Source organism: Hemitrygon akajei, chromosome 5 (genome assembly GCF_048418815.1).
Source record: "Hemitrygon akajei chromosome 5, sHemAka1.3, whole genome shotgun sequence".
Lineage (NCBI taxonomy): Eukaryota > Metazoa > Chordata > Chondrichthyes > Myliobatiformes > Dasyatidae > Hemitrygon > Hemitrygon akajei.
In genome coordinates, this window is record NC_133128.1 from 80,193,695 (window position 1) to 80,216,670 (window position 22,976).

General features: G+C 38.3%; 1 protein-coding gene across 3 annotated transcripts in view; it reads right to left on the bottom strand.

The window, feature by feature from the left end:
• The window catches only part of LOC140727909 (ribosomal protein S6 kinase alpha-3), a 109,890-nt gene that overhangs the window by 78,014 nt on the left and 8,900 nt on the right, over window positions 1–22,976 (bottom strand). For 2 of the 3 annotated variants that reach the window (XM_073045868.1, XM_073045866.1), the window contains one exon: window positions 18,750–18,806. In XM_073045868.1, coding sequence (XP_072901969.1) covers window positions 18,750–18,806 — 57 coding nt within the window. The remainder of the gene's footprint in view (window positions 1–18,749; window positions 18,807–22,976) is intronic. The other variant, XM_073045867.1, reaches the window with a different exon arrangement.

The window sequence follows — 22,976 nt, forward strand, 5'->3', positions numbered from 1 at the left end:
TATTTTTAACCGCTGCTGTCTCACTAAATTCCTTAAATAACTGATAATTCAAAATATTCCACTTCCCTAATAAAGCATATTATCAAAATTTCTAATTACTCACTGTGCTTGCATACAAGTCTTTTGCAAATTTTACACTGGGGAACCTAAGATTCCCTGTACACCAGAACTCCATAAATTCTCACCATTTGAAAAAATAGACAAAATTGTCAAAATAGACAATCGCACATTAGGCTCAATTACCATATTTATATTCACTTTGTAGCCTTCATACTTCAGACACAAATCTGCTACAAAAGGAGAACCTATCAAAATTGCTTTCTAGCCTTCTGCTCTTCACTACTCATCTCGAAATAAATTTTATTATCAAAATACATATATCACCATATACAACTCAGATTAATTTTCTTATAGGCACACTCTGCAAATCTACAAAATAGCAACTATAACAGGATCAATGAATGAACAACTGGAGGGCAGAAGACAACAAACTGTGCAAATGCAAATTAAAATCAATAGCAGTAAATAATGATATCAAGATAATGAGATAAACAGTCAAAGTGAAATTATTGGTTGTAGGAGCATTTCAATGACAGGGCAAGTGAGTGTATTTATCCCTTTTATTCAAGGCCTGATGGTAACCGGTGGTATGACAACAGGAAATTTAGCAGCATTATCAAAGCCTTTCCTAAATGTACAAAATGTAAAGCAGACGGCACAGCAACAATCATTGTGACATTGTTACATCATTCCAAATGATGAATCATTTATGCCCATATCTCATTTTTCCTGTTGGAAGATCAATCTCCTATTAATGCCAGTATGTAACCACCTCTATTACAAGCCTTATTTTCTGCCATAACCCATTCAATGAGCAGTTTTCAAAAAATCCACAAGTATATCCACTGATCTTCTGTTTTCACAGAATACATTGCTCCAAATTACACACATTTTTCACATTACTCGGTAAATCTGCTCGTTAACACTAATATCCAATCAGCCAATGCATAAAAGCATGGAGATATGGTCAAGAAGTCCAGCTGTTGTCAAGACCAAATATCAGAATGAGGAAGAAATGTGATCCAAGTGACTTTGACCATAGGATTGCTGCGTGCCAGGCAAGCGGTTTGAGTATCTCAGAAACTGCTGATCTTTGGGAATTTTCAAGCACAAGTCACTAGAGTTTAGAGAATGGCACAAAAAGCAGGCAAATATCTGGTGAGTGGCAGTACTGTGGATGAAAATGCATTGTTAATGAGAAAGTTTAGAGGACACCAACCAGACTGGCTCAAGCTGAGAGGAAAGCAACAGTAACTCAAATAACCACACGCTACAACAGTGGTGTGCAGAAGAGCATCTCTGAATGCACATGCTGAACCTTGAAATGGATGGGCTACAGCAAAAGACCACAAGCATATTAAAGTAGGATACACCTAATAAAAGTGGCCACTGAGTGTATAGTCAAAAAGGATTTCTCTTTCACACAGAATTTTCCTGATTTTCTTGAACCTTAAGTATCATAGTACATCACCTCTAATAGTAGCTTCTAAAATTTTCCCTGACAATTGTTAAATTAACTGGCCTATAGTATCCAACTTCCTGCTTTGTTTCTTTTCATTTGTGTGTCATGTACATGCTTCAAATTTAAGGTTATTTAAACAGGTGTATGGAAATTTCTTTCAGAGGGTAGTAGATCTCTGGAACTATCTGTCACTAAGAGTGGTAAAGGCTAGATCATTTGATGCATGTAAGGTGAACATAAATATCTGAATGATCAAGGCAAGGAAGTATATGAGGAAACTGACCCATAAGTGTTGTGTTCTGTGCAGATCAGTCATGATCATATTGATCTAGTGGGGCAGAGTGGTCTATACCAGCTCCTATTTTCATGTGGTCTCTGGCCTTTTGAGTAAGAGAGTTACATTTGCTATTCTCTAACTCAATGTGATTTTCCCCAAATCCAGGATATTTTTTAAAAAGTTAAAACAAACATCGCATTGACTTGTTACTTGTTATAAGACCTTCTTCCTTTGAAGGCAGTTGGAGTATTCTTTGGCTATTTTAAAAGACAGGGACAGATTATTGATGTGCAAATAACTGAATGGTTACCACTGTTGGACATGAAATTGGAATTGAGATTAAAACCAATTTTGATATTCATCAGATATTTAGCTTGAAGGACCTAATCTTTCTCCTGATGTACTAGAAATTCCTGTTTCATGTTTAGAAGGCAAAGTATGACATTGGCCATAATCTTTCTATTTTATCCAAAAGGTTTGATTTCTAGAATTGAATATATGCTACAAAACTTTCAGTGTAAGAGTGCAGAGCTTTTTCAAACAAAATGAAGATATCAAACAATTTAATTAGTCATGGTATTAAAAGAAAAAGCTTCTTCTGGGGTTAAAAAAACCCCCAGTGACACTCAACTTAATTGCCAAGAGGAAGGATCAAAACAAATATTTATAGTCAGAAGAGAAAAACTGACTTTAAAAAAAAATCAACTATCAGTTTAATTTCAAACTTCATGTATCTCAGAATAATGGGATTCCAACATTAGTGGAAGAAATGTTGCTGGTCAATTGCTAGGATGCTCTCGTTGTTTAGCTGGTACAAAGGCACTTCATAAAAGGCAACTTCTTAAAAAGTTACATTGACCAGCAAATGATGTTGATTAAACTGAAGTATAGACTCTGCAGACATAGCTCACAGTTGTCTGGTATACATCCAAGAAGCATTCAACCAGATCTTGATATTCATCTATACCATGATAAATTATGACCAAGGCTATCTAGCATTAAATAAATTTACACATTGAATTCATACACCAAACTTGTAAATCAAAAAGCCATGAGTATGCACTACTGAAAACTATCTCTGTAGTCAGATCTATTTATCAGAAGCATAAATACACATTATATCTAAAGGGCAGGTTGGTAGGCAGAGTTTATGGCGTGGCTGTGTTGGTAAAAAATGAAATCAAATCTTTGGAAAGAGGTGACACAAGATCAAAAGATGCAGAGTCGTTGTAGGTAGAGTTAATGAACTGCAAGGGTAAAAATACCCTGATTAGAGTTATATACAGGCCTCCAAACAGTAGCCAGGATGTGGGCTGCAAATTACAATGAGATAGAAAATGCATGTCAAAAGGATAATTTCACGATAGTCATGGGGGATTTCAATATGCAGGTTGATTGAGAAAATCAGGTTGGTGCTGATATCAGATCCCAAGAGAGAAAATCTGAGAATACCTAGGAGATGGCTTTTTAGAGCAGCTTGTAGTTGAGATCCAGATCAACTACTCTGGATTAGGTGTTCTCTAACGAGCCAGATTTGTTTAGGGAATTAAGGTAAAAGAACCCTTAGAAGGCCGTGATCACACGATAAAATTCACCCTGCAATTTGAGAGAGAGAGAACCTACAGACAGATGTATCAGTATTACAATGGAGTAAAGGGAATTACAGAGGCATGAGAGAGGAGTGGGCCGAAGTTGATTATAAGGGACACTAGCAGGGATGACCACAGAGCAGCAATAGCTGGAGTTGTTGAGAGCAATTCTCAAGATAGATATACTCCAGGAATTATTCTAAAGGCAGGATGACATAGGCGTGGCTGACAAGGGAAATCAAAGGCAACATAAAAGCAAATGACAGAGCATATAATTCAGCAAAGATTAGTGGGAAGCTAGAGAATTGGAAAGCTTTTAAAAACAGAAAGCAACAAAAAGAGCCATAAGGAAAGAAAAGATGAAATAAGGTAAGCTAGCCAATATCAAACAGGATATCAAGCTTTTTTCCAGATTTATAAAGAGTAAAAGAAGCAAAAGCAGGTATCAGGCCATTGGAAAATGATGCTGGAGAGATAGCAACCGGAGGCAAGGAAATAGCAGACAAACTGAACAAGTAATTTGCTTCAGCCTTCACCATGGAAGACACTTAACAGTATGCCAGAAGTTCAAGAGTGTCAGGAGGCAAAAGTGAGTGCAGTTGCTATTATTCGGGAGAATGTGTTTGGGAAGCTGAAAGGCCTGAATGTGGACCTGATAGACAACTGGGTTCTGAAAGAGGTAGCTGAAGAGATTAGTAATTAGTAATAACATTTCAAGAATCACTCAATTCTGGCATGGTTCCAGAGGGCTGGAAAATTGCAAATGCCACTCCACTCTTCAAGAAGGCAGAAGAAAGGAAATTATAGGCCAGTTAGCCTGACTGTAGTGTTTACTTGAAAACAAACCAAAACGACTCAAGAGATTAAGGACGGGGGCTGACATTGTATGATGCGCTTCAAAATAACAAAGCTCTAAACTAAAACTAGCAATATAACATCTAATAATATAATAGCGACCTAGCGTTAGCTGTCAACAAAAAAAAATCTCCCCAGTTGCCACCCTGGCTCTAACTAAATTGAACTAAAGACGGCAAAGCATGAATACATAACGAGACTCATTCGCTTCCACCACACCCCAATCCACGTGACAAGATTACCCATAATAAACATGCAACACAAAACACAATAGACAGAAAATAGATACATGGATCCTACATCCCCACCCCTAATTATTACACAATAATTACAACTACATACTAGTAAAAATAAGAAATATGAAATCTTAAAGGATAAACATCTTAAACATTCATACAAATGGAAATTTTCTTCCAGTTAAGTCATGTAACAGTTATCTAGGCAGATGTTACCAGCACTTAGCTCAGTGCACCACTCTGTCCAGTCAGTAAGTCAAGTCAAAAATCATGTTTCTAGACCTATATAGTTCCTCTAATCTCTGCCTCCTGTAGAAGATAAATCTTGGTTACAAGCCTGTCCAGACATCTGGACTTGGTCTTGATGCACACTTGCCACACAAATCCTCTTCTGTCCAGAAAGACTTGGATGATTCTTCCCATGAAGTTGGAAGTTGGCACCGTGTCATCAACTATAAGCAGAATGTCTCCTGGGAGGAAACTGTGTTGATATCAGACAATTTCTGACATTCCTGCAGCTCTGGTAAATGTTCCTTGACCCACCATTTCCAAAACAAGCATAACATGTATTGGACTTGCTTCCATCTATGACCAGCATGAATGTCTTCCTTTTGGAATTCTTCAAGAATGGGGAAGTCTTCAGAAGCAACAGATGGTTGGGTGTTAGTGCTTTCAAATCATTGAGATTGGAGGATGCTTTAGTAATTGGATGACCTTTGATGACAGCATCACTTCACAAAAGACTGTGTAGAATCTTATCAAAAATTTGTACCTTCATGGAGGAATTAAGTACCTTTCACAGACCTGATCAAACTCTCCCATGTTCCTCCATGATGTGAACCAACCAGGTTGCTTATAGTAATTACATGCCTGCAATGAGATGCTTGTGAGACCTTAAGAATTTCTGAAACCATTTGCAACGAATGGTTGGAACCTGGCAGTTTAACTCTTGATGTCAACATAGAAGCAATGCAAAACCTTATCCACCATCTCGCTGGTGAACTGTTCATTATCTTCTGTGCATTTCCAAAGAGTAAAATTAGCACAACTCAGTGATGAAGTAGCTCCAAAGAGATGTAGCAACATTCTAAAGTCCACCATATCTTGGCTGAGGTCATCATCAAGGGGGAAACCTCAGTAGATCTGCATCTTGTGCTGCTAATGTAACATGATCAAACATAGATTCAGTATCTACCATGATCACCACTGGTTCATTTCTGAATCTAGTTATGACTCCAATCAGTAAGCTAGTAAGATCTGCCCTTTGTAAAAGCTAAGCATGAAGAGATATTCCATGAAAAATTGCTCCACAGTAAAAAAAAACACAATAGAGTTTAGGAGGAGACAATAGCACCTAACGGCGACTCCTTTGCTTGCATCTTCAGAAACAGCTCTATTTCCATCTTTAATATCTCTATTTTTCCCTTTCAGGGTGTTTTTTTTGAAGACCCTGGCCTCGAGTTACATGCTGACTTTGGTTCTTTGCGGGAATGAGACCTGCTCTCGGGGTTTCACGACTGGTTGTTATTCAACATGTCAAGGGTGCAGCCTAAGAGCTCAGCTCACCTTCGGAGGGCCGAGATCTAATGGCTCTGGAGACGGGCAGAATGAAGATCAGTGTCCCAGAGATCGGTGTGTTGTGGGAGTTGGAAGATCTACGGCTGTGTGCCCAGAGACCTGAAATCTTTGGGTATAGAGCACCGAAAAAACAACACAATGGACTTTTATCATTGTAAACCAGTGAGCTATTTGTTATGTCTCCCTTCATGCTGTGAAATGGAGATACCTCTGTCTCCCTTATTAGAGAGAGAGAGAGCCTGTGGTATGTCGAATACCGGGTGAAACACGTAGTCTTTAGGATAACTGCAAGTCTGTGTCTTTGCTGTTGCTTTGCTGCATGCTTGAACGCTTGGTGGTGGGTGCCGATGCTTTTTTTTTCGAAGTGGGGGGGGGGGGGGAAGGGGGATTGTTGCTTGCTGCCGCTTATGCGTGGGAGGGAGGGGAGCTGGGGGGGACTTTATGGTTCTGACATTTAACTGTCATTCATTCTTTGGGGCACTCCTCTGTTTTTGTGGATGTTTGCGAAGAAAAAGCATTTTGGGATGTATCAACACGTACAAACAAGCTGGAGGAAATCAGCAGGTTGGGCAGCATCCGTGGAAACGAACAGTCAACGTTTCGGGCCGAGACCAAGACTCGACCCGAAACGTCGACTGTTCGTTTCCACGGATGCTGCCCGACCTGCTGAGTTCCTCCAGCTTGTTTGTACGTGTTTATTTGACCACAGCATCTGCAGTGTACTTTGTGTTTATTATTTTGGGATGTATATTGTATACATTTCTCTGACATTAAATGTACCTTTGAAGGTTCCCTTTTCTGAGGTGCTAAACACTTTGATGTTGAATATACCAGACTTTCCCCATCACTGCATTCCAGATCCTCTGCTGGCACTCTTTTGACATAACTTTTGGAGATGACATCCTTCATGAAAGCTGTGTAGTCAGTGTGAAATGTCAATCCTTCTTAAACTTCTTCCTTAGATCCAGAATACACTGTTCAGCAATGTTCCTATTATTAGGCATGTTAACTTCCTTCTTTCTCCAAGTAATCTGGTAGTGGGCAACTACTAGTTTTGCAGAATTTGCAACCAGCTCCATGTACTTATGATCTTCTCTTGACAAACCAGGTTGTTCATCCTGACTGCATTCATGGAAGTGTGCCTTAAACTGCCACTACCAAAGCTTATCCAAGTTCAAAACTGACACCCTGTTAACTATCAGCTCAGGCTGTGCACAGTCTCTTCCAGCAACATTGTCTCCTTTCAGTGGTCCATTCACAGTCCAACTGAACATTGTTCTGATTGCATTTGGTCCATCATTAACACTGTGAATCACTTGCAACAGCTCCAATGCTTTGGGCACATTTGACCCTATCAACAGTTCAATTTCTGAATCAGTCTCCAGCAAATAGACAAGTTTCAGGTGAGACCATCCCTGGAGATCCCTCAAATGTGGAATGTTCCCTCTCTGGACAGGCATACATTTCTGCATATAGATGTAGGGTAGTTTTCACAATCTAAACCAGCCACTTCCAAATCTGAAGCAATGTAGCTATTCACAGGCTTTTCTTGACCCATAGTGCATAAGAGAATGTGTCCTTTTCCCTGTTCAGTTGAGCTCGTTGATGAGGCTTACTATGCAGAACACTGCTGTACTTCCTTGATCTAGGAAAGCATAAATAACCGCTGTCTTGTTACCCTTCTTAGACTTCACGTACTGGAACTATGGGAAGTTTAACAATCATGGTCACCACCCCCAATAAGGCCATTAGATACCAGGGCACTACTCACTGCTGCATGATTCTTTCACAGCTTGTTTTGATTCTGCACCCTTTTTGTCAGAATGAATATGAAGTATGCTGGATGCTTGCCTTGCATACCTTGCACAAAAGACATTTTCTGCTGATGTGTCCTGTACACAAGCAAACAAATCAGACACTATTTTCCAATCTTCTCACCATGTGCCATTTTCTCCAGCTGAGGACACAAATTCAATGTATGTTCCCCATCGCAGAGCAAAGCCTTTTGGCTAAGGAAAGCATTTACCTTCCATTAATTCCAGGTTCAGTTCTAATTTACTTCTCAGAGTGGCTACAGTAGTGGCAAAGCTGCTTCCTTTAGCATCAGAATGAAATTGTGATTTAGTTTTGCTTACACATTTATGTAGGTGACGTAGCATCTTGTATATTCCCAAACACAGGGTGTACAGGAATCTTTATTTGCCTTGTAATAAAATCAACAATGTCAGCAGAAGTAGTCTTACAATTGCACCTTTCTTGCAGTTTACATCCCACCATTCTCCATTTATACCCAAGCATGCAGGGCAATTTCTTTATTACAATTAAGATATGAGTAGGCATGTGCAGCTCTCGCATGTACTGCACCTCTTCCACTGGCACTACAACAGCCTCAAAGAAAAATAATGTATTCTTGAAGGGCTTTCACATATTCAGATTTGATAGGTACCCACGTAATAACCTTCTCCACATAGGCAGATGCAATTGTTTTGTTCATTACTAAAATGTTCCTGTAATAAAGCCTTGGCCTTTAGATATCTTTTCTCATGGTCAACATTCTGACAAGTTCTCTAGAGCGAACTCTAATGTACTGTTCAAGGAATAGAGACAGTCAATATAACTATCAATCTTGCCTTCAACACTATTCACAAAAGCCCTCCTAATTGCATGATACCGCAATGGATTGCCAAAGACATGAATCTCGCTTTTAGGCAAAGATGAAACACGTTGTTGCACCAATAAAATTATTTCATTTTGCTTCAATATCAAAACCACTACTTTGACCTTCATTGAAAACAAAAATGTTTCCACGCTCTAAGTGAATGTCCCCATGTGCACTTTGAGCTGTTGGATATGACAGGTTCAGAGTGCCTCCTTAGTGCAAGCTGAGAGTGAACACCTGAACTACAGAGTGTTCACTCTTGGGGGTCTAATTCATGCATTACAGATACTTGAGAAACAAATGAATCAATGCCGACATTGAGTGTGTTGGATTTTCTGTGCCTTATCAATACAGGAAATCATTCTACTGGCCTGACAGTGCACTTTTAGCACTTGCCACATATAAAGCCTTTACCACATTAACTTTGGCCACCTGTGTGGCAATTTCTTCCTACAGCCTAACTACTTAGAGGAACATCTCTTGCTCTTCCAGCACATTTGTCCTTCAATAATCGTTGACATGTGCTTTAACGCGTGCAGAGGAGGTATTATGATACAGAAGATACTCTGCCTGGAGAACTTGGAGCACTGCCATTTGACACACTGTCGCTCAGTTTGACATCATCCTGTGAATTCTCTGCTATGTGTAGTCAAAACATGCCTTGAAATTTGAGAAACCTTTTCACTTGTTACAGCAACATGACCTGCAACAGAACACGCTTGAGTCAGCCATGTTTAATTTCCCCTATGAATGCTTACCAAGACAACCACTGTTTGAAAAACACTGGATCTCTTTCCTGTTCAACCTTGGGAAGTTGTGACAATACATGATGTTGCTTAGCAACAGCTTCACAGACTGCTTGAGTTCTTTAGATAAGATTGCACTTGCAAGACATTTTCTTCATTTCACATAAGATCCTTTATTGCCAGAATTAAAGCTTTAACTTTATTCACATTTATCTTACATTTGTCTGGATTCTACCCGCTATAGGTTTCAAAGTGAGTTTAATTTCTCTGTTGCCAGAGCCAATGAGGGTTACTGACATCAGTTTCACGCTTCAATTCACTCATGTTACTTTTCCTACTTGTGCTACTCGCAACTTTGTTCGCCAGCAGCACTGGTGATATTCTGATTCAATAAATGTAGTCAACAAACTGTCTGTGCATCCACAATGCTTAAACCAGACAAAACAGCCTTCAAATTTAAATGTCGGCAATCGAAAATAATTTCAGCTCTTCAATAAAGTGGCAAATCATCGGGCAAATGGCTCAAGATTGTGCAATGGCCCCAATGAACAGGCAATGCTGGTCATTCAAAACTGTTCAAACCACAAACACACATGAATCAACAAAAGGTTCTTACTTGCCACCAGCTGTTCTGGCTTCTGTGAAGTGATTCCAATTTCACTAGCAGGCCAAAGGTTTTGTTTAATGTAACTATATTTTTGTTAGTAAAATGTAGCAGTTACTTGAAAACCAACCAAAACCACTCAGAGACAAAGCACAGGGGTTTACACTGTATGATGCACTTCAAAATAAAGTTCTAAAGATCAAAAGAAAAGGTCCAATCCTTTATTAAGAAACCAAAGACAAAAAATCTTGTAGCGATACAAAACTAAAGCTAGCAATATAATGAAATAAGCGGTCTAATAACAAAATAATAGCGACCTAGTGCTAGCTGTCAACCCAAAATATCATCCCAGCTGCCACCCTGGCTCGAACTAGACTAAACTGAACTAAAGACAAGGCATGAATATATAACTATACTCATTCACTTCCACCATGCCCCAATCCACGTGACAGATTACCCATAATAAACAAGCAACGCAAAATACAATACAGATAGAAAATAGATACATGGCTTCTACACCGACCTCAATGGCTAGGAAGATGCTGGGAATTGATTGTTAAGGATAAGGTTTTGGGCAAAGTCACCAAGGTTTCCTTAAGAGAAAAATCTTGCCTAATAAATCTATTAGAATTCTTTGAGGAAATAAACACAGACAAAGGAGAATTGGTGCATGTTGTGTACTTGAATTCTCAAACAGCCTTAACAAGCCGCCAGACAAGAGGCCAAGCGTATTACAGGAAAGATACTAGCATGGATGGAGCACTCTCGCTTTCAGTGTGTGCTGCATCTGCGAGGCTGGTTTCGACGGAGCTTTCATTGTGTGCTGCGTCTGCGAGGCTGGTTTCGACGGAGCTTTCATTGTGTGCTGCGTCTGCGAGGCTGAGTCGGGCGGCGCCTTGGAAGTCCATAGCGGGGGGTACTCCCTTCTGCCGCTGCCGTGGGATGGCGAGTCTGTCGGGACCCTGGGGACTTGTGGAAACTGTGGTGATTTCTTTTGAACTTACAGTCCTTTAACATCTTGGGCTATTTTTACCGTGCCCATAGTCTGTTTTTTTTAAAATCAATTATGCTATTGTTTGCACTGTTGTAACTATATGCTGTAATTATGTGGTTTTGTGCAGGTCTTGTAGCTTTAGTTTTTGGTCTTGTTTTTGTCTGGTGGATTTGGAGGTCCTTTCTGGGGAACGCGCTAGACTGTTGCGCGATATTAATACACAGCAGCCTCTCCGGACTCTGGATTGGGGATTGCCAAACGTTACGTGGATTTTCTGGTGTAGTCTGTTTTGTCATATGCTTTTGTGATATCATTCTGGGGGAACGTTGTCTCATTTTTTAACTGCATTGCATTTGTGGTTTCTAAATGACAAACTGAATCTGAATCTAAATATATGATGGTCAAAGCGAGCAAAGAGGACTGGAAGTGAAACCCTGCTATTACTTATATCGCATGACTTAATTTTAATAGGAGGTGACAGTATTCAAGCCCCGTCATACTGCTGAGTATTCTTTGTTGATTCAAATTTGATCAGGAATTGCCACTTCACCCGTCAGATGGCTAGCTTTCTGAGATTGTACCTGGACCGCTTGTAACTTTCTTAGTCACCAGACTTGAATGCCTCTGATCTGGCTCTCAGCAGATTTCAGATCTCACTGTTCATCTAGAGCTTCTGATTGGGGAAGACCAAATTATTTTGTGGGGACATACTCATCTACAGCTCCTTTAGTAAAGTCCATTACAAACATATGGTGTATTCATTTAGATCCCCAGATGAGTCCTTGAACACAGTCCACTGACACAAAGCTATCCCGTAGCCACTCCTGTCTCCTGTGACTATCTCTGTTGCGCTAATCTCTGGAGCTTTGCTCTTTAGCTTCTGCCTGTATGCAGATAGGAAGACAGCCAAGTGATTCGATTTACCAAAATGCATCTAGGCATGGAACAACAGGCATTCCTTATCTTAGAGTAACAGTGGTCTAGTATTTTGGGACCTCTGGTGCCACAGGTTACATGCTGATGGTAATTGGACAGGGTTTTCTTCAAACAAACCTGGTTGAAGTCTCTGATGAGGCAGTTTTCCAATCATCAGGATGTACTATTTCTCGTTTGGAGACTGCATTATGCAGTATCGTGAGCATTTGATTATAAGTCGGCTGATGGTGGTGTGTAAACTGTGGTCAGAGACTCTCTAAAAGAACTGGAAAAGAACTCTCTAGGTATTTAGAACAGACAGCATTGGACCATTAGGTGCTCAAAATTGGGGGAATTCAAGTTTGACAAAACCGCTATAACAGAGGACCACCGAAAGTTTACCATGAAACACACAGCTCCTACTTTTACCTTTTCTAAATCAGCAGTTCGGTCCATTCCGTAAATTAAGAAGCCTTTGGGTCAAATTGGTGTATCTGGTGTGCTGGGAGAAAGCCAAGTCTCTGTCAGACATACACCAGTTTGAATCAGTGTCCTATGAATTATATTACCCCTGATCCATTACAGATAGGACAAACCATAATAACCATCCACATATAACAGTACAGGATAAACAAAAACAACTTACTTAATAGACATACCCATTCCAAACACAAACACACAGAAATCAAAATTTGAAAAACAGCAGAAATATGCTGAACTAAAAGAGGAAATTGGAAGATGATGGAATTATCACAAGGTATACATTGTCCCAATATTAATATCTACAACTAGTTTCATCCCAAAGTCACAACACAATAGCACAGCAATAGGCCTACACAGCAATACTTATGTAAATATCCAGAAAACCACAATACCAAATACCACTAGAATAATCTGAAAGTTCCTAGCAATTGAGAAATGAATGTGCTTGACTCTGCCCACACCTTAAGTTTTACCAGCTTGAGCTGAGAAAAGATAAAAATATAATAACTTATTGATAGAGCACTTTTCATATAGATTTGACAATGGGATAAAGTACAAATACGAAATTAAAACACAAGATGCTAGTTAATAGGAAGGTTAAATAAATAGGTTTTGAGTTGCCATTTAGAAGTGTCAGCTGAATCTGCATCCCTAACAGTTTTAGGCACCGAGGCACCTGCCAATTATCTTTTGAAGGGGAAGGTTTAAATTTGAGAGTACAGTGGAAGACCTAGGAGCTTCAGCAGGATTACAAAATGAAAGCAATTCGGTGATACAGTGATATGCAAAAGTTTGGGCACCCCTGGTCAAAATTTCTGTTACTGTGAATAGCTAAGTAAAAGATGACCTGATTTCCAAAAGGCATAAAGTTAAAGATAACACATTTCTTTAATATTTTAAGCAAGATTACTTTTTTTATTTCCATCTTTTACAGTTTCAAAATAACAAAAAAAGGGCCTGAAGCAAAAGTTTGGGCACCCTGGATGGTCAGTAGTAACACCCCCTTTGGCAAGTATCACAGCTTGTAAATGCTTTCTGTAGCCAGCTAAGAGTCTTTTGAGGAGATTTTTGTCCATTTTTCCTTGCAAAAGGCTTCTAGTACTATGAGATTCTTGGGCTGTCTTGCATGCACTGCTCTTATGAGGTCTATCCACAGATTTTCGATGATGTTCAGGTTGGGGACTGTGAGGGCCATGGCAAAACCTTCAGTTTACGTCTCTTGAGGTAGTCCATTGTGGATTTTGAGGTGTGTTTAGGATCACTATCCTGTTGTAGAAGCCATCCTCTTTTCATCTTCAGCTTTTTTTTTTACCGACAGTGTGATGTTTGCTTCCAGAATTTGCTGATATTTATATTGAATTCATTCTTCCCTCTACCAGTGAAATGTTCCCCGTGCCACTGGCTGCAACACAAGCCCAAAGCATGATCAATCCACCCCTGTGCTGAACAGTTGGATAGGTGTTCTTTTCATGAAATTCTGCACCCATTTTTCTCCAAACATACCTTGCTCATTGCAGCCAGAAAGTTCTATTTTAACTTCATCAATCCACAGAACTTGTTTCCAAAATGCATCAGGCTTGTTTAGATGTTCCTTTGCAAACTGCTGACACTGAATTTTGTGGTGAGGACGTAGGAAAGGCTTGCTTCTGATGACTCTTCCATGAAGGTCATATTTGTGCAGGTGTCGCTGCACAGTACAACAGTGCACCACCACTCCAGAGTCTGCTAAATCTTCCTGAAGGTCTTTTGCAGTCAAATAGGGGTTTTAATTTGCCTTTCTAGCAATCCTACAAGCAGTTCTCTGGGAAATTTCTCTTGGTCTTCCAGACTTCAACTTGACTTCCACTGCTCCTTTTAACTACCATTTCTTAATTACATTATGAACTGAGGAAACGGCTACCTGAAAATGCTTTATCATCTTCTTATAGCCTTCTCCTGCTTTGTGTGCATCATTTATTTTAATTTTCAGAGTGCTAGGCAGCTGCTTAGAGGAGACCAAGGCCGCTGATAGTTGGGACAAGGTTTGAGTCAGGGTATTTTATAAAGCTTTGAAATTTGCATCACCTGGCCTTTCTTAATGATGACTGCAAACAAGCCATAGCCCTAACAAGCTCATTAAGGTCTGAGGCCTTGGTAAAAGTTATCTGAGAGCTCAAATCTCTTGGTGCTCAAATCACCAACTTTTGCATGGTGCTCCTTTCCTTTTTTTTCCACTCTAAAATTGTACAAAACAAAAATAATACACTAATCTTGCTTAAAATGTCGAAAAGAATGTTTCATCTTTAACTTTATGACTTTTGGAGATCAGTTCATCTTCTACTCACTTAACTATTCACAGTAACAGAAATTTTGACCTGGGGTGCCCAAGCTTTTGCATGCCCTTGGTCATGGTCACAGACCATTTGAGCATTAAAAACAGGAAAATTTAAAATAAATTCTAAAAGATACAGGAATCCAATGCAGAGTAGCTAGGCCAGGAGTGAAATGCTCCCTCATCTTGGTTTTAGTTTAAAGTAGAGCAGCAGTATTCTAAATGAGTTGCTTTGTCAAAAGATTTGCTTTGGAAGTCCAGTAAAAAGTGTATTCGATGTAAAGGTGTGAATCAGTCGTTTAGCATTATTACATAACAGAAATGGATGCACTTTTGCAATATTTCTTAAGTGCAGAAATGCAGCTCTGGTAATTTTCTTCATGTGGAACCTAGGGCAAAACTGTCCCATTGATTAACACACTCTTCATCACTGAACAATTCTAGCTTCCACAGCAAACTAACGATTATGGAGAGAACACAATCCACAATATTCTATCAAATGCCCCTGTTCTCATTTTTATTTATGGTACTAGAATCTGTAAATGTGAAAGGCACTGTTGAAGTAGTCTGTGATTCTTGAAAATCCCTTAAGATTTCTCGGTAGCTGCTCCTGGACTTCCAATTTCTATATCATCCTTTACTGGAAATAAACTGTTTTTCTATTGTCATTTGGCCAAAACATTTGAATTCTTTATCAAGCAGCATTGTGAGCAAGGCAACAGCTCACCACCACCTCTCAAGGTCAATTTGGGATAGCCATTGAAGTCTTACTAGGAAAATTCACACTATACAAGAGGAAGTTCATCTTTATCATGAGCTTTCACTTTTAGTAGAATAATTGAACCAAAGTTTAATGTGAAATAATTGTGTATTTTTAATAGATAATAATAAATATACAAACTCAAAGCAAATTACTCTTCAGACTTGTGACCAATGTCCACCTTAAAATGTGAAATCTTGAAGTCTTTTCCCCTACACCAACTCAAAAAGTGCTAAATGCTTTTGGTGTTTGATTCTTTGTAAACAGGAAACACAACAAAGAGGCTAAACTAAGTGAAGTGGAAGTACCCTTTGAGTAGGCCATGCTACACTGCAAGCACCTCTGCAAAATTTCATGCCTATTGCTGCGGATACACATGGGTTTCACACTGTTCATGCAAATACCTTAAGGCAAATGTATTGCGCAATTAACCGTTCTTAGTTGGATTCTTCAGAATATTAATACTTTAGGAAAAATAGCAACTAGCCCCACTAAATGGTGCTCTTGTAAGGTCTGAGCAATAAAATCATGACCAATTGTAAAATCTGCTGACAAACTGAACTCAGTAAATGAATGCAATGTACTTTGTTGTAGTACAAGTTTCAACGCACATCTCTACTAATACAGCACTAAGCCCCAAGTAATGACACAATCTAATTGAACACACCAACTGCTTACAGTATACATTGATGTACAATTTTTTTGTGAATAATGAAAACCTTCTAATTAAATTGCATCAAGGACAAATGTTAGATAATAAAACTTATCTGTAAAGGCCTATGAAATCTTGACCTGTATATCTGGTTGTTCAGAAAACAAGAGAATTGAAGCTGTGCTAAAACTATTAAAATTGTCTAGCTCTTCGTCACAGCAGAACATATGGGTCCACACTTGAGGAAGGCTTAAATAAAGACAAAGGGCAGATTTATCAGATTCCCAGACTGAAATACAAGAAAAACTTATGCAACTAATATCTATAGATTAGATGATTATTAGGGATGTGATGCATTTCCCAAGATGAGAAATAACAAAACTATTTCCAGTTGTTAGAATCTAGGACCCAGAGCCTAGCTGAAAAATTGTGACAAGGCTTTTGACACCCTCAAATGCAAATGGCAAAGCCTGAAACTATTCTACAAATGACAACCATGTTGGATCAATTGTTTAATTTCAAAACCATCAACTGATTTTTGCTGACTATAATCACTGACAATTATGGGATTAAAGCAAATATATAGATTACCCATAATCTCAATTAATAGCAAAACAAGGTAGATAATTAAAAGGATTGGTAGGGCTTCCATCTTTCTTTTGATATGAACAGCATCCACAGGAGAGGACCAAAGTCCACACAGAAAACTTTCAGAACAGCTCAGCAAATCTCAGAGGCGATGTAACTTGCTGTATGAAATGACAATGAAAAAAACCCATGAGATAGACCGAAAAAACATCTGGGACCAGTTGGTCTACTTAGAGGTATAACAGAACCTACTGATAATTGCTAAATAATGATACACTTGGGTATCAATAAAAAGTGAAAACACAGGGAATTAAGCAGACTGCAGAGTAGAATTTATTTGAAGAGGAATTGAATACAAGAGTTAGCCTGGTGAAGCCACTTCCAGAATAACTTACACAGGACTGCTTTCTGTAGCCAATTCAAATGTCCCTTCATTGACGTCATACAAAGATGAATTTTTATTTAGAAAATACTAATTTTACTTTCTACTGAAAGTATCAGATACAAAGCACCTTTAGTTATCCAAACACTCCAAATCTCCAGTTTAGAAAGAGAAGTGCACAAGGATCAGATCAAAAACAACTCCAGGAAACAAAATTACAGATGAGGGAATCAGGATCCTGTACAGACCCAGACCAATACCCTCAAACATCAATTAGCTCCAAAACCAGAGCCTCTGCATCTTCCTCTGTAACTGAATCCTTGACTGGCTCATCTCAAGGACGTGTGCTTAGCCCACTGCTCTTCTCTCCCTACACCCATGACTGTGTAGCTACTCACAGCTTAAAAAGTGTCTATAAATTTGCTGATGACACAACTATTGTTGATAGAATTTCAGTTGCTGTCGAGGAAGCGTACAGAAGTGAGACAGATCAGCTTGTTAAGTGGTGTCGCAACAACCACCATGCACGCAATGTCAACAAGATTATGGACTTCAGGAAGGGAAAAATCAAGGGAACACACACCAGTCCTCATTGAGGGATCAGCAGTGGAAAGGGTGAGCAGTTTCAAGTTCCTGGATGTTATAATCTACTGAGCCCAACATAATGATGCAATTATAAGGAAGGCACAACAGTGGCTATATTTCATTAGGAGCTTGAGAAGGCTTGGTATGACACCAACGACTCTTGCTAATTTATACAGATGTACCACGGAAAGCATTCTAACTAGTTGCATCACCGTCTGGTGCGGGGGGTGGGGGTCACTGCAGAGGATTAAAATAAACTGTAGAAAGTTGTAAACTCTGTCAGTTTCATCATAGGTACTAGCCTCCCCAGCATCAAGGACGTTTTCAAAAGGTGATGTCTCAAAAAGGTGGCATCCATCATTAAGAATACCCGTCACCCAGGACTTGCCCTCAATGCTACTATCAAGGCGGTGGTACAGGAGACTGAAGACACACAATGTTTTAGGCACAGCTTCTCTCCCTCCACCATCAAATTTCTGAATGGACTATGTACCCATGTAGACTATATCAACATTTTTTTTCTTTTTTTGCTCTCTTTTTGCACTAAATATAATTTTTAAAATATACTTATTATAAATTATATTTTTAAATTATGCATTGCAATTTACTGCTGCCATAAAACAATTTTCACACCATATACCAGTGAATTCTGAGTCTAACTTAATCAACAACAAGGTATTCAATGTCTGGGGCAGTACTATAACCAAACTTCTCAAATCCTCACCAGATGAGTCACAGAGACATTCCTTTTGCCTTGAATCAAAAGCATCTTCCTTTGCTAAATTTGCAGTAATGAGAGTATTGATAAAACTACGCTGAGATCACTAACTTAAGCAACCAGCAACATAAGTGCTCAATATGTCAGCAAATTCAACAACTCAACCAGTTTCATATTTGTTATAAAAATTTAGTGAAATGCCCAATGAACAATTTCACCTCCAATAAACTATTTACAAAATGATTACAAAAGTAAATAGTTAAAAAAAAATATTTGCATGAAATCACTGACTTACAGTTTGAATTGTTTCATCCTCTGACATGGGCTCATCTGCCATTTGCTGCCCATCCTGCTGCAAAATTTAAAGACAAAGACATGTATTAAATAGCAAAAATATAAAATCATAAATATTAATTTTCAGGCGTGTTAGTTTGAATCTTTAAATCTTCTAAATACTGCTTAATCTGAGTAGTTCTAAAATATTATTTCCAACTAGACCTCACCAATCTGCTTCTTATGTGATATACATAATAGATTAAGTGTGAAATATATTCAGCTGAAAGATTGATTCTACTTAGATGCACTATGAGAACTTTTCAATTTATGAAGCAACCAAGAATTGCCAAAATCCAATGCAAAATTAATTGATGGGATTTTGCATTGCTTGCAAATCCTACATCGTTATATATTTTAAAAATAATTTTCCATGTTCCAATCATATTCAAGTGAACTTGAAATTAATACATTTGGAAGAAAACTTTCATTCCCATTGAAAACAAACACTTCATTTATTACAATTTACATGGGTAACCTGTAGAATAGTATGTCAGAAGTCAATAACAGGGTTTGAAGCCCATTTATTCGGCATTGTATTTTACTTTATATATAGTGGTCTTTCCAGCCCTTCAAGCCACTCCATCCAGCAACCCCCAACAAACCTGATTAACCCCAACCTAATCATGGGACAATTTACAATGACAAATTAACCTACTCAGTACATCTCTGAACTGTGGGAGAAAGCAGGAGCATCTGAGGAAAACCTACACATGGGGTACAGAATAGAGTCTCCTTACAGAAATGTGCCAGAATTGAACCCTGGAACGCCCCAGGCTGAAATAGTGTTGTGTTAACTGCTATGCTACAATGGCACCAACTGAATTTTTATTTAACAGATCAAAATTTTTCTTATTTACAAAGGTATTGTTAAATGCAACATGAAATCTACAATTTTCACATTCTACAGAGGCAGCTCTAGCAATCAGCAAGATATTCACTTTGAGACCAGAAATTTTCTGAACCCTACACTTCTAAAAGGTTACTATATTTGTCATGACAGTGGTCTATTAGTACAATTAGATATTACAATTACATTTTCCAAATTAGATCTGTTAACTCAAAAATCTAGAAATGTTGTTCAATGTAAAAATTATGGCCATGTTTCCTGACTATACTGCAAATTAGTGTGAAGTACAGAGCTTAAAAATGCAGCATTACTTTTTAATAAATTAGGAAAATAACTTGGAAGCCTATATGAAAATGCTATGTTCATATGACTTGTGATGAATACATAATAACAATTCAGTTTAACCCAATTATTACCAGATCCGTAAATGACCTTGCTTACAGTAGAACAGAAAACGTTTTATCCACATATAATCAAAGTCCAAAAGAGCTATAAACAGCTACATCTCACTGCGTCATTTGTTTCCAGATGTTTCCAAAAATTTTAGTGAATACTCCAAACTGATGTTACCAAAGGAAATTCTGTCAAGAGATTGAACAGTGCACAAACTAGTGCAAACTAGAAGACTATCAGTTCAAACTCTTCTTTCCACTTAATAAACAGCTAGTCCCAATTCATATCCACTCACAGATGTCATTAAAAATGCACTGAGTATTACTGACAAGTTTTCTGAAACTTACTTCTTGTAATGTGTCTTAGAATGCGGTTAATATTGTTAACATGGTATTAGACAGCAGTTATACACTAACTTGAGGGCAGTCATTGGGGTCCCCTTTAAGACTCATCAGTTCATACATCCCCCCTTAGGATCTTGCTTTGCTCAAATGCTAATACTCTTGTACATCTCTCCCTCACCACTTCTCCCCCATCTTTTTCATGCAACCAGAATTGAAGCAGGGTCAGAGTTGTCTTATCAATATAAGCAATTTATTACCATCCTAAAATATCTGTCCTCTTTTCAAATTTAGTCCTATCAATCTTAGCATCCAGATTGCTTTTCTATGGCCTTTATTAACCAACGTCAATAATTTTAGAGAATTATGCAACTCTGGTGTGGGAGGGGAAACAAATACAAGCCGGATCAGATAGATGTAACATAATCACTGAGACAGGCATGAAAGATTTTTAAAATCATTTTAATCAAAAACCAGTACACAAATCAGACTGAACAATTTCCATGCTCAATTCGAATTCAAATTCTTTAGCTCAGGGATAACACCTACTACTGTACAAGGCCCAGAAGTGAAAGAACATTTTGTTAACCATCTATACAAAAATATTAAACTTACTGTGCATTACAGTAAAAAAAAATCACACAAATGGAAGGTGAACGAGGTCTTGTCTAGTACTGCTAAAAAATCTAACTCCAGCACAAAGACAATACACTCACTTGCCTTTTACTTGAGAAACTTTATATCAGTGAAAATTCAAAAATGAAAATCAAGACATGTACATCTATCAGAATCTAAACAGGAATAAGACCTTGGAGGCCAACAATCACCAGAAATAGCGATAAACAGCTTCAAGGTCAGGTATTTGCTCTTGTAACACTGATCTTATCAGTCAATTCAAGAATATTCTAACACTACATCCCAGTCCCTAGGTACATTCTGCCTCACCAACTATAACAATCATATGGCAGTGGCCTGGGACACCTTCTGATGGCACATGGAAAGTTAGTCATGGCAATGCAGATAATACCCATCCTATTATAGTTTCTGATACAGCATCTTCTGACTTCTAACTAGAAGCAACACTAAGTGCAGTCGGAATGGACCAGCTCACAATTTTAATGTTCATTACCATCATACACCAATATTTAAATTGACTATCTAAATGATCAAATCCAGCAGTTTAAAACAAATTCAACATTCTACATTAGAAGCATAGATGCTGGAAATCTGAAAAACAAAACAGAATATCAAAAATGTTCAGAAAGTCAGACAGATTCTGTGGGGAAGAGTTAAATTTTAAATTACTGATTCCTTGTCAGAGCTTAACTGTGTCTAAATGCAAGGGCTTCTTTTGGTTCAAAGAACCTCAAGTGTGAGCAAAAGGCCAAATGGTATTCGGACTTCAAACTCCACACTGCTGCAGCTCCACTTCCTACTGATGCTGCCCCCAACCCCCACAGCTTTGGTAGCTGGCAGCTTTGCTGGTTTAAAAGTTGTCAACAAAATCCAGGCCCCCAAACTTGATATTCTACCATCAAAGGCCCAAACTGCTAAATAAGTACGTAAACTGGTAGCAACACCACACCAAAATCAACTAGTGTTTAAACTGAAAGTGCCATACACATTGCTAAGAGATCAAAGTACTGAATTTCTGTTACTCTAGTGTTGAATAATATGAATAATTAACAAGAGGCTGAGACAGAGCTGAATTCCAACAAAGAGCTGCCATCTTTGATATTGAAAGAAAATATAAATAACGTGGAAAAAACATTTAATGAAATTGAAGTCAAGAGGGATCAGGAGTTTGAGGATGGTAGTGATTATTGGAGGTCAATCAACATTGACAGGAGCTCCTCAGGGCAGATACATGATTCAATCCACCACTTACCTTGATATGGTTAGAATAAGAATGTTTGCTGTTGATCAATTTTCTATTTAAAATTCTGAGCAACCAAGCAGTCTAGGTCCTGAATGGGCTCATAAGCACTAAGTAACATCACCATTCCCAAAGATCCTTTGATGCTCAAAATCTTTGTAATCAAATCTCTCAATCCACCAGTATCACAAACAACCAGCAACATAAATAGCTACAAGAGCAAATTTAAAGACTTGCTATACTGCGGTAACTCATCTCCCAAGCTGCCAAATTCTTTCCAAAGTAAATGTTCCTACTTTGCCCAAGACCACAAGCACATTTAGAGGTTTCCCCATTAACTTTATACAGATAACTATTTATGCTCATTATAGACAAGCATAATGTGAATATTTTAATTTGGCTGACAAACCATGCTAAGATGCTAACAAACTAAAACACACCTGACACCTCAACAAGTAATCTATGTAATACCAATCTGGTAAAGTACTCAATATATGATCAAATTATTCCTGAATGACAAAGAAGCTTCAATTGGTAAGCAATCGTATCAAGAACTTAAGTACATCATGAATAACACTTCATTGAAAGAAAAGGCATCTTCCATGACTTTCTTCACATTGTGATTGGATATTAGATGCTCCATTAGCAATTGAGATGCAAGTTATTACTCATTTTAATCTTTGAACCAATGCAATTTCAACAGATATGTTTAAAAAAAAGTTAATGAGA